The following is a 12220-nucleotide window of genomic DNA, read 5'->3' as shown; positions in this document are numbered from 1 at the left end:
GCGTCGCGGGACGCGACGGAGGGCAGCCGCGCAGCACCGCAATCGGCGTCCCCCCCAGCACCTCACCTGCTTACCTTTACCTTACCAGCTAAAAATTGCGGCCAAAACCGATGCCCCTGCAAACCGAAGGCGCTCGCTGCCACGTCACCTACGTCCCGGCCATTTCCCTGCGCTGAGAGCGCGCCAGGGACGTCGCGAGGCAGGGAGGAGGGAGGGACTTTCCGCGTCGCCTCCAGCGGGAGCAGACCCTACCGCGGACGCTTCCCGGCGCTGGCCGCTTTGGCAAGCGGCAGAGCGCCCCTGCTCGCCGACGGGAAGGAGGCCCCGGGAAGCGCAGCGGCGGGCCAAGAGGACCGCCTCGCCCGGGCAGAGGCTCTGCAGCTGGGGGAAAATCAGCAAACGGGGGCGTTCGAGCAGCTACCGCTCCAACAGCCTTCTCACCGCGGCTTTTAGCTCGGCTAATCCGGGCCTTCGAGGACTTACTCTCCGGGAGCAACCAAACCCGGCTCATCCGCTGGAGCAGCTGCTTTAGACGAGTTCCGCTCCATTTTTTAATTTTTTTTCTTTAAGGAACTCGGCGCCCAGTTCCGCTCGGCTGCGCTAGGGAGGAGGCAGCAGCATCCCAGACTGGGAGGATGAATGTCTCGTTGACATCTGGAACAGCGGAGGGGAATAGACACGCTGAGTTACGGCGCTATAACGCGCTTCGAGCAGGATTTTGCATCAAGAGGCGTTTTTTCTTCATCGCCGTAAGTTAAAGTTCTGGAAAGACGACACCTCGGTGCGCTCACCCCGGCAGCGGCAGCCTCCGTGCCGCCGCACCGGCCCAGGCCCGGGCTGCTCGAAGCCGTGCCGAAGCCCCGCGCCCGGCATCCGCCACGGCTTCCCTTCAATTTGCAGGCGAGTCGAGAGCAGGGCGACAGCGCTTCCCCGAGAAGGGACTTCTGCATAAAGCGTGGCAAGCGGTTCTGGCCAGAACAGCTTACTAAGTACGATTTCGTCTACTGGGACACGCAGGGCCATTTTTCTTGATCGTCTCTGTTAAAAAAAGACCTCTGCGAAGCGCCAGCCACACGTTTAGTCTATTACGCGCGTGGCTAAATAGTTCATCTTCAAGCTTACGCGCTACGTAGAAATTAAACGTCCCCTGGGGGCGTCTAGCGGTTGCGAACCATCTGACATCAAGCCTGCGAGGCAGCCGACGGCGCGCTCTGAACTTCGGAAGGACCGTATTTCTGCTCGTATCAGATTAGCAAGCGAAGGGAACGGCTCTCGGCGCGAAGGCGCGGGACGCCGATTCCCCAGAAGCGCCGGGCGCGTCAGTCCGTCAGAGCCGTGCTGCCCGACGCCGACGTACGTTCCCACGCCCGCCAACGGCCGCGACCCGGCTCTGCAGGCCAAACGGGCGGAAGGGCTGCCTTAAAAAGAGTACGCCGCGTTTAGAGGCATCAAAACGCGCTTATCAAAATAACGTCCGCCTCGTCTCTCTCCCATATCGCATCGATTTGCTCTCCGAAGATAAACTACTTGCAATTTTTAAGAAAAATGCAAATTTTTGAACGTTTTTTTGGGCCTCTCGCGCATTTTTTCCTTCTTTTTAAACGGGAAAGTAAAAACGAGACGCCCCGAGAGGCCAGGGACCACGGTCCCCGTGGCAAAGTCAGCGATGCCTACAGCCCTGCTAACCCTGCTTTCTCGCTCCAACTCCGAGTCTCCAGCGACGCATCTTCCGCGCGCAAGCCATCCCAGCGCGAGGCCGTTCCCTTTGCTGGATGCTCCCCCTTCCGCACCTCCTCTCCGCCTCTTCGTCCGCGCCTCCTCCGACCCCGCGCGCTCCGGTGCGGCTACCCACCGCCCGCCCGGCTCTGCCCCCGGCGCAGAAGGCAAGGCCAGGCCAGCGGCTGGCGGCCGCTCTGCCGCAGACCCCGTCTCCGGCCGTTCGGGACACCGCTCCAAGCAAATCTATTTGCACGTCATGAGAGCGGCTGTTTCGTTTGCTGTCGCTCGTTATTTCTTCGGTGATTAAAAAAAAGCGTCGTACCCATGGAGCAAGGAATAATTCCCCAAACTTGTGCCGAGAGAGAGAGAGACAGAGAGAGAGACTTGACCTTAAAAACCGGCATCGGCTTTAAAACGCGGTCTCCCGTTCACAAAAGCTATTCCCGCTTCATATCTGTGATTAAAAAAGAAATCACAGCTTTATTACTGAAGAGGGAACAGACGAGATGGCAGGAACGGACAAAATGCCACATTATTTGCTAATCCCAATAAGTTGTTCTTCCTTAAGATTTGCTTTTCTCAGCACCAGTTCAATTATAGATGCTACAAATCCTTCCGACGTTTAATTCCCTCTTGTCAGAGGGCAGTAAACGTACGCACGCAGAGCTTTCCCATGAAGACGTTAATATATACCGGAGCGTGCCGGCCTTTAAATCGAATGGTCCGAATTTGTCCACTGCGCTTCCGTTCCCGGTTTGCTCGTGGTTTTTGGCGGGCGGGAGCGGGAGGGGAGAGCAAGGGGAGGCGCCGCCGCCGCACGCTGGGGACAACGCGCGCGCCTACGGGCTGCTCCGCAGCTACCCTGCGCCCCGGCTGAGCCGGGCTGGGGGGCGTTGGCCCGACACCAAAGCACCTTAAAGGAAAACTGCAGCCGTGACGGCACGATCCGCTTGCAACAACTGCATATGCGCAGAAAAAAAACCCCAGTTTTTCTTTTAAGCGGCTGTGACGCCTCCCCCGGGAGAAGAGCGGGGCGGTGCCCCGCGTTGGAGGGACGCCACAATTGCATCTGATGCAGCATTGAACTCCTCTGCGTGAGAGGCAGCTCTACAGCCAGCAGCGGAGCGCTACACACCCCGTTCAAATTCTGGCCGACGGGAGACTCTGGGAGCTCTAAATTAGTTTTTGCTTATTATTGTAACCGACTCCTCGCGCGGCCAACCGAAAAGAGACTATACCCCTCGAAGGCGAAGCCCGAAGTTTTCCTTTAAACAAAAAGCGCGATTTGCGACGCGGCAGGTAGGCAGAAAAGCAAGGCACTTCCGACGGCCCGGCCCGGCGCCCCGCTCCCGCCGCGCGCTCGGAGTCGCGGCAGCCCGCAGCAGCCGCTACCTGCTTCTCTTCCACCCGAGCGCTGCCAGCTAACGCCCGCGGCTGGACCCCGCCGCTTCCTCGGGGGGGGGGGGGGGGGTTTCGGGCAACGGGAGGCGCTTTTTAAAAAATAAAGGCATTAACGCCCTCGAGTTTTCTACCGTTCTTGCAGATGCAACTGTTCAGGAGTGGCTTTCTGCGGCCTGTCTCGAGAGCATGAAAAAAAGCTGGCAGATTTTAACAGCGGTGTCCTAACGATGTCGGTCAAGTGCTTACAGCGAGGTTTAGCAGATGGAAGACTTTTCTCCTCCCAGCTACTCAATAAAAAGGTTTCAGGCGATTCTCTTTTTAATGAGGCTTTAAATACATACCTACACCTATATATGTACCTATGCAATGTTCTAGCTTCCACTCTTTTAGGAAGTGGCAGCATCTCGAGATTAAGAGAAAGCCTAGGCTGGACCTGGCTGACTTCGCTAGCTACTCTTTCAAACCTCAACTGCGCCCGCTCTACAAGCTTCAGACCCCTTAGGAGCAAACCGCGTAATTTTTAACTGCGGCGCTCGCCGAGCTCTCGGCGCAGCTCCGAGGCCGGGCTGGGGCTCGCCTTCGCCGAGGGAGCCCGCTGCGCGCAAGCGTCCTCCGGCGCCCGAAGGCCCACGCGTTTGCGCTGTAAAAGCGGAAAACCGATGGAAGCTCTTGCGCGAACGCAGCGTAGACGTTAACTTTGGGCATATTTGGATATTTCGTGGCACTCCCGCAAAAATTTATCGCCTGTTTCTCGGTGAAACTTTACGCCAAGCCGTTGACGTAGCACAACGCGGGCAGAATTCGCCTGTGCGCGCGCGCAAGCGTATAGACGCGCTCCCGCGACAGCTACCGCGCTTCCCAGATGTTAACGTAACATCTGCATCATGGGAGGGAGAAGCAAGCCTGGATCACTTTCCTTGGAGAATTCCTACCCGTAACCCTCGCTCAAGCTTCGGTTATTAAATAATTAACGCACCACCGGGACTCCAGCTCCCGCATTTCACCGCTGGCCACCACCGTTCAGGTGCCAACGGCCCTAAGTCACTCGTGTGCTTCCGAAAAACTGATCAGCCAACCACTCCTCTTTGCCAAGAGGCAGGACGCTTAAAGCTAGCGCTGACGCTTCCCCGCCGAACCTGCGGTTAACCCGTCTGCGGGATGAAGCTCTCGAAGCGAGGGAGCAGCGCTCGGAGCTGGGGCGGGCAGGGCTGGGGAAGAACAGGCTGCCGCTACCTCAGAAACCCTCTGAAACACGTACCCGCCACGTGGGAGGACAGAAATCGCTGCCTGGATAGGACAGGACGAGCGACAACGTTATTCATTGCTACAGCGCGGCACCGAGTGCGCTCCCCTACTCTAATTTACCGATGGACTGTTAAAGGGCGGCGTTAACCCGTTTGCCGTGTCGTAGTTGAATTTGCTCTAATTTAGGCCAGGGAAACTCGAGGAGTTGATCCTTCTTCAATCAATAAGCTCCCCTTCAGTGACCCGTTTCGAGATCGCTTCATAAAAAATAATGCGCTTTGTTTTAATAAATCTAATCGCTACGACAGGGGCTCAGCGTTTATTGGTTGTTTCTCCAGACTCCCCGCTGCTAGGAAGTGGAGCCCCGCTCCCGATCAATAGCCATTGATTCATCAGCAGCCCCCTTGAACGAAGGGGCTAATCGGGTTTTGATGAGTTAATCGAACCCGACGCGAAGGCTGGACGGGTCCTTCTTGATTGCTCCCTCTTGTGCAAGAGGGGCATCAGCGCTCTCGAGCAAAGCGGGAGGAGCGCGAGGCACCCGAGGGGACAGGGGTGCCCGATTCGGGTACCGGGGCTGCGACAATCGGAGCACGCGGCAGCGCCCGTCCGCGCCGGCGTGCGCGCGCAGGCAGGCGCGCAGGCAAACGGGCAGCAGCGTGCCCCGGGGACCCCGGCGCGGCAGGAACGCCGTCTGCGGGACTGCGCCGGGCTGAGCCGACGCTGCGGCGGAGCAAGAGGCTCCGTGCCGCAGGAGCGCAAGGCCAACCCTTCCCGTACCCTACGCTTTTTCTACGTCAGGAAGGAGAGGAGGTTTACGAGTGGTACGGACACACACGGCTCGACTAGGAAAAGCGAGTACAGCTCTGGAAACTAGCTACCTGGACGGAAGGCAAGGGATGCGTTACTTAATTGCACAGTTGGCAGAGCCTCCGTTGAAGCGTTCAGCGGGACAGGAGTACCTGAAAGGAACAGCACGCTGAGCAAACGCGGCAGCAGCACCGAGGCGCTCAGCACCCCGCGATCCGCCCGGGGCGAGCCCCGGCGCGGGCACGCACCCCTGCGCCCCGTCTGCTCACGGGCCGCTCCCCAGGGCGCCCGGCCCCGCCGGAGCGGAGGGCAGCGTTCCCGACGGAGAGCTCGGCTCCGGCACTCACCTGGACCACCCGTCTGACGGCCCAGACGCGCCGTCCCCGCTCTGCAAGCGGGATCCGAGTTCGGCTTCCCGGGAGCCTGGGCACGGGTGGTGGGATGGGGGCAGCTCTGTTCCCAGGAGGGAACGGCCTGGGGCGGTTTCTCCAGTGACACGGGCGTATTGGGCTCGGCACGATCACCCCTTGGGCGTACAGAAATAACCGGGAGCAGGACAAGCAAAATTTTGCAATTCTTAGGAAAAAGAAAGGACACTGGCAGTCAAGGCGGGCGCTCCAAAACGGGCGTATGGCAGGGCACCAGGGGTGCTCGCTCCTCTGCTCGCTGTCGCCAGCAGCTGTGCTCGCGCTGCTTTCCGTAAAGCTTTGCGGGAATTTTGACCTTCGTTTCAGATTCAGAAAATTGGAAATGTTGAGCTCTATCATGGGGAAAACGCGCTAGCCCCTCAGCGCAGCCGCAGCTTCTCCGTGGCGAGCTGCAGGCGGCTGCGCTGCGGGCACCGCGCGGGGACAGCGGCGCTGGAGGGAAAGGCAGGGCCGCGGGCGGACACCCGTCCTGAGGAACTCCGTCGTGGAATTGGTTCCTGTTCTTCTCTTCCATTCACCAAAAGGTGTATTTTTCTTTTTCTTTAGAAAAATACAAGTTAAAAACCCACTGAAGCTCATCAGAGCAAAACACATTAGTCCCCATCCACGCAGCGACATCCAAGTGCTTCTTACCTACGGGATCTGGCCCAGGCCTGCAATAATAATTATTAGCATCGCTCAGGTGTTAGAACGCGTACCGAACTAATCGACCGTTTCTAACCTCTTGGCCAAAGCATACCTATAGTGGCTTGCAGGAGGAGGTGCTGCCGACCCGAGGGGGTCCAAGGAAAGCTTTTACAGCACGAGATGAGGACTCGGGGCTTTGCTTTGTTTGCGTTAAGTTTTTGCTCCCCGTCCAAACCCCCAAGGGGACCGGCGCGGGAGCGCAAGCCTCCCGGGCAGGGCTGTCGCCAGGCGGAGGGCTGCGGTCCTGCCCCCGGGCCGAGCGCCGGGCCCCGGCCCCGCACGCTCGGGCTCCTTTACCCGGCGATGAAGCCGGCTGGCGCTCGGTAAAACGGGTCTGCGGAGCCGCTCCGAGAGGCGGGGGCAAAAAAAAAAAAAAAAAAAATCCCAAACCCGGGTGAACTGCTAAAAACGTTTAGAAAGACTGGCAAAAGACAAAGGTCAGGGGCTTAGATGACATACGTCCCGCTGACAGGACCCCTCTTTTGAATATACCAACCGCATCCACTGAAGACGCTTTTCCGTCTTATCTGGATTAGCGCTGCTCCGCAAGGACCAGCTATCGGGATGCGTTCACGGAACTTGCGGTGGACACAAAGAGGTCCAAACCGCTGCCTTGGCTCTGCCTCCGCTGATAAAGCCACCGCCTCCTTTTTATCCCCAACCCGATACTCGTATCCTGAGAAATCACCGAGCAGCCGAGATTTAGCGCCGGCTGCAGTTTTTACAGCCGCTTTCCCACAATACGGCAGAGCCGGGCGTCTTACAAACATAAACTCGACCCGTCTCCGAATCAGCACTGAAAAAATCGGGGCACAGCAGTGGGGAGGGAACCCGAGCCGTTCAGCCTCACCGCTCCGCCCGCCGCCCGCCCCGTTTTCAAGGGTGCCACACAGAGATGGGTGCCAAAATCAAAAAAAGGGAGGAAAATCCCAACAGAAAACAGCGTACGTCCAAGCTGCGAGACCGTGCGTTGGAGGAATGGCTACACCACAGCAGCTATGCAATGCAACATGGCCAAGATGCAGAAATCGGGGTGGAAACCAGTATCTAGCGCAGAAGAGCAGCGGTTTACCTAGGTACTAGCCCTTACCTGAGAGATCCCCATAGTCCAGCTCCTCTGCCGAATTGGGCAACTGAGTAAAGCCTTACAAGTAAAAACAAACTCATTTTTCTCTGCGTTTCTCGAGCGACAAAAAACAACACACTTAAGAACTGAGGACGAATTTCTTGGGGGGAAAAAAGTTAATGCGTCCCTCACTTGCCACCGTCTGCCGGTTCGGGCAGAGGAACCCGTCTGACAGAGCGGCAACAACGGCCTTTACCACAGACAGAAACGCTCCTCACTCTACACTGTTGGCACACGAACCGTGGCGTCAGAATCACTCCTTCATAACAGCATGCAAAGGCCCCCGAACTCTTGCCTCCGAGTCATCGCGGGGTTCCCAATTGGGCCCAATTGAGGCCAGTTCGGCTTTGGTTCTGTATGCACGTAGCCGTGTAAAATTTTCTCCCAATTTTCCGCACAATTCAATCTTTTTTTTTTTTTTGGCAAGGTTGACAGGCCCGGGGATTTATGGATGTGCAGACATTGCGGATCGCATTTCGAAACCGTAAGGCGTCCGTACGTGCAGACTGCAGGCTGGATCCTCTGCAAAAAACTCCGAAAAATTTTTTTCATTTTCCCAGATTCGATGCAGCTATGGAAAAAGCATCTATCCTCAAAGCTGATAAAGCAGTTAGGGGAGACCCGCTCTGGGGACCGCAAGGGGCAGCTAGCGCCGTCTGTACGGCTGCGGTTTTTCTGTTTTGTTGGAGGGTTTGAGAAAAACGTCGGGGGCCCATGGGAGGACGGAGCGTCTAGCTGAGCGAACTCCTCGGCACAGGTTACAGGGCAAACCAGCGCCTGGAGGTCACGGAGAGCTGCTTAAACGAGGGACGGCAGGGCGTTAACGGAGGCTGGGACTTGCGGTAACTTACTCTTGCTGCTGGCCGCTAAAGCGAAGGTGTCATTGAAGGGAGAAAAAAAAAATTCCCAGGAAGAGACGCCGCCATCGCCGGCCGCTGGGAAACCTGGCGGCGTCGGCTTGCAGACTGCCAAAACCGCCGACTTTTTAGTTAAATAGCGAAGACGTCAGTGCAGCACAGTCGATTTGCAGACTGCCCGCCGTTGGAATGCTGCAAGCCATATGTATCTATAGAGCTCATCGTTAAAAATGAAACTCATTTTCAGCGACCGGTTTTTAAACACATCGAGTCACCTGGAAGCTACGGTCGGAATTATCTTCCGAAGCAGGAGGCCCTTTGACAGCAAGAATTTGGCTCGCGGGCCGCTCCCGGATTTCAGGGAGCCCCCTTTTTTACTCGAACACGATACGTAAACATCGTTACCGTTGACTCGCAGAAGCACTGGACGTGCCAACCCGGGCTCGGAAGAGCAGCCGTTCGACTTTTCTCTCTCCCAAACTGCTTCTGCAGAGTCTGCCCTTTCACTTAAAAGGAGCTGCGTTCCCTCAGTAACGAAAAAGGGCGACGCTGCGGTTCTTGAGAAGCAAAAAAAGGCTTTTTCAAAAGCAAATGTAGCCGTTCGGTTCCTACCTGCACCTGGCATACGTAGAACGCCACCGAACAGCACTAAAACCTGTTGCGAGGCGTTTTTAATACGTGGCAAATGACCCCTTGGTTTTTCTCATTAACCTTTCCTATCAGCTCCGAGGGCCCCTTCTTTTCGCCCCTGATCGGAGCGAAGCCCAAGCCTGCCGCGACGCCCGTTCAAGAAACGGAAGCTCGCTGTCGCCGGGCTACCGCTCGCCTGCCAAGCCCGGCACCCTCGGCGGGCGCGGCCGGCAAGCCGAGCCGCCCCTCCCGCGGCCCCGTCCAGGCGTCTCAACGAGGACGCCAGCGCGCCCCTGATTTACAGCTTCCCATCGACAGAGCGATGCTTTCTACCGCTTCCTACGCTACCTCCCGTTTTTAAGGAACGGGCCGCTTCTCTTTTGTCTCAAGCTGCAAATAACCAATTCGGGAGTCTGTTTTATGCCGCGTATTCCACGGCCCCGCACAGAAACCTTAACGTGCGCAGAGAGCTCTGCGATGATGTACTCAATCGCCCCGAGGACCGGATCTGGAAAACAGAGTCAGGAATGCGTTCACTATTACTTGCGCTTTTAAGTCAGGCACTTTCAAAAGGAAGGCGGCAGCCGGACAGGCAGAGCCGCTTGATAACGTTAAGGCCGAACGGACCGAGGCTTCTTCCTTGCGCGCCGTCGCGCCTGGCGAGATCTGCCAGCGCGGCTCAGCTTTCGGCTTCGGACGAGCGAAACTCATTTTCAGAGACTGAGCGCTATCGGAAAAAGCAACGAGAGCTTAAGGCGGGAGCGTCAAAATGTTCTCGTCCGAAGCCCTGCTACGGCCGCGATTAAAAATTCAGAGGGGCCTCCGGGGAAGAATTTCCGGCTTAGAAAATAATTTACCTGCTGTATTATGGGCAAGGTATTTCCTTGTCACTCTTCATTCGCGACTGGGACGTTCTCGTTATTTTAACCTTCGCTCCAGACTTCCTGCTTTGCCAGCTTCAGAAGAGATTTTTTTCACCCTACCTTTTCGTGAGGACGAGCAGGAATTCTGCCTGTGCCGAGGCAGCAGCGCCTTGTCTCTGCCTCGGCGGGGGAGCCGGAAAGCAGCTCCGAGCTCCCGCACGTACGCACGGGGCTGCCCGAGGACGGCCACGCAGCGAGCGCGGCTCCTTGCGACGGGCGCTGCCCGCGGGCTGGAAAAATCATCCCGGAGCTCTTTACGCTCTTTGCTTCCAACAGCAAAGGCGGGGTGAAAATTTGGGAGAAAGCGGCGGCGTTCAGCCACGGCTTTCGCTGTGGCGAGAGGCCGTCGCGTGTAAGGTCGTGGCTGCTTATACGGGCCCTGCTGGCGCAGGGGGCAAAACGTGAGCGGGGCGCCTCACCCGAAGGGCTCCTCAACGGGCGGCAGCCCCGCGGAGGCCGAGCTCCCCGGCCCGCCGAGGAGCACCGGCGGCCGAGAAATTAAAAACCGGCCGGTCGACTTGGGAGGGGGAGAGGGGAAAAGAAAGGGCACGGCCGAAACAGCGCTCGCTTTCCAGATTCCGCGGTGGCAGGCTCTCAGAGACGTTACTCTCCCGGCTCCACCAAGGTCTGCCCACGTTTCAGCTGCCAACGGGCAGGGAGCTGCGATTTCAGCCCCGCCGGCACCCTGACACCACGGAGGGCAAAATGAGAGGGAAGGAGGGCTCGAGCTCGGTAAGCCCGGCTTAGTGCGGGGCAGCAGAAGCACAAGCCTTCCTGCCGGCCGTGACCATGCTGTTATTGGAGTTCTGGCAATGAACAGTGCAGAGAAAGGAGAAAGTGCATCAGAAAATTTACAGTTAAGCTCTCATTTTTCAACAAAGGAGTTAACAAGGTTCGTGCTTTAAGTCACTCATGCATCGCTGCCGTCAACTCCGTTCCAGAAGGAAACAGGAACGGCAGGGGCTTTGCTACCGCTTGGACATGCACACGCATACAGGACTCCTTTCCCCCCAGTCCTCTAGGATACACTCCAAAAAATGCAATTGCTCAAAAATCCCTTCCCCGATTGAGGTATCGTGCTGGCTCCACACTAGCCTTACATTTCGTTTTCTTTGCTATTGATCTCTTTTTTGGGTTCTTTTTTTGGTTGGTTTTTTTGGTTTTCTTTTTTCTTCCCCCAATTCATTTAAAATCGTTTTTGGAGAAAATCCATTTGGCTGTAGTTCATGCCCATGCATTTCTAGTCATTCACAGACATGCTCACTCCCATCGGACATCGGTAAGAACAAATGGCCAACACACAGCAACACCTGGTATGCTCCATACACACGCCAGCAACACAAGCTTGGAAAGCAAGCCCGGAGTCTTCACGGGAAGGGCGGCCCAGAGGGCGAGCGCGGGGCGGGCAGTACCAACCGGCTGGGTTTTAAGGCGGGAAAAAGTTTGCGGCAGCTCGTTTCTTGTCATTTCGGCCGTCGCTCTCCTCGCAGCGGCAGTCCTTCCCCTCGCCCCGGGGCGGGAATACTCAAGAGTCCTCCTCGAGTTAAAAACCTGCTTTTGTGGCTTCCCCCGACGCCAGTTAAAAGGAGGAAAGCCATCGGGAGGTGCGTTAAGGGAAGGGGCGAGGGCTGCCCGGCCGCGAGGCCGCGCGTCCCCTCCCGCACCACCCGCCCTGCGCCGCAGCCTCGCAGCGACGGCGCCCAGCCTTCCCGGCTTGCCTTCGCGCCCGGGGTTAAGGCGAGGTGCCTGTCGGAAAAGGCCGGCCGAGACGTCTTCGAAACGACGTCAGAAGTCACGCTGGCGGCAGGGCTGCCCGGACTTCCCCAAATTTAGGGATCGACAGCTGTACCCGCGCGTTCCTGGGGCTGCCTGAGAAAACCAGACCAAAACGGCACTATCTCCTGACGCTGCAGGCCGCTGTTCTTTTGCCTGAGCGCGTCTACCTTCCCTCAGCCAAGCCCTAGCCCGAGAGGCAGAGCATCTCGCCCGAACGGGAGCAGTGCTGGGGACTGGGTACCGACCGCCCTGCCTCAGAGCGCTGCGGAGGCGGGACGCCTTGCGACCGCACCTGCGCGGCACAAAGCACTCGCCACGACCGGCATCCCGCGGCTAGCGAGTAGAAGGGGGACGGAGCCTGGCTTCCTTTCGGGCTGAGCCCCGGCTCTCTCCCGACTTTCCCGACTGCTCTCAGACGCTTCTAAGAAAGCGGAGCGCCAGGCTGGCGCTTCAAAGGAGCAGTCGGACCCCGACCACCCGAGCGAGCGCAGCTGAGCGGACCTGCGGGTAGTTAAACTGCGCCGCCACCTTCAGAGTCAGCTCCCGAAGGCGCTCCCCGTGGCTTAACCATCGGGTGATTAACATCTCGCCTTCACCTGACTTTCACGACTGTTGGCG

General features: G+C 57.7%; 1 protein-coding gene across 8 annotated transcripts in view; it reads right to left on the bottom strand.

The window, feature by feature from the left end:
• CADM1 (cell adhesion molecule 1) overlaps positions 1–12220 on the bottom strand; it is a 159896-nt gene that overhangs the window by 5331 nt on the left and 142345 nt on the right. For 3 of the 8 annotated variants that reach the window (XM_087778345.1, XM_087778347.1, XM_087778346.1), the window contains exons 10-11: positions 7381–7434; positions 5247–5327 (exon numbers count right to left, since the gene is read on the bottom strand). The exons of 3 other annotated variants lie outside the window; for them this stretch is intronic. In XM_087778345.1, the coding sequence (XP_087634471.1) occupies positions 5247–5327; positions 7381–7434 (135 nt within the window). The remainder of the gene's footprint in view (positions 1–5246; positions 5328–7380; positions 7435–12220) is intronic. 2 more of the 8 variants (XM_087778348.1, XM_087778351.1) reach the window with 1 other exon arrangement.

This window comes from Nipponia nippon, unplaced genomic scaffold (genome assembly GCF_047370975.1).
Source record: "Nipponia nippon isolate SJK-2023a ecotype South Korea unplaced genomic scaffold, ASM4737097v1 scaffold_43, whole genome shotgun sequence".
NCBI classification, from domain to species: Eukaryota; Metazoa; Chordata; class Aves; order Pelecaniformes; family Threskiornithidae; genus Nipponia; species Nipponia nippon.
The sequence above is the reverse complement of the archived record's forward strand: the minus strand, read 5'-3'. Positions and strand labels throughout refer to the sequence as shown.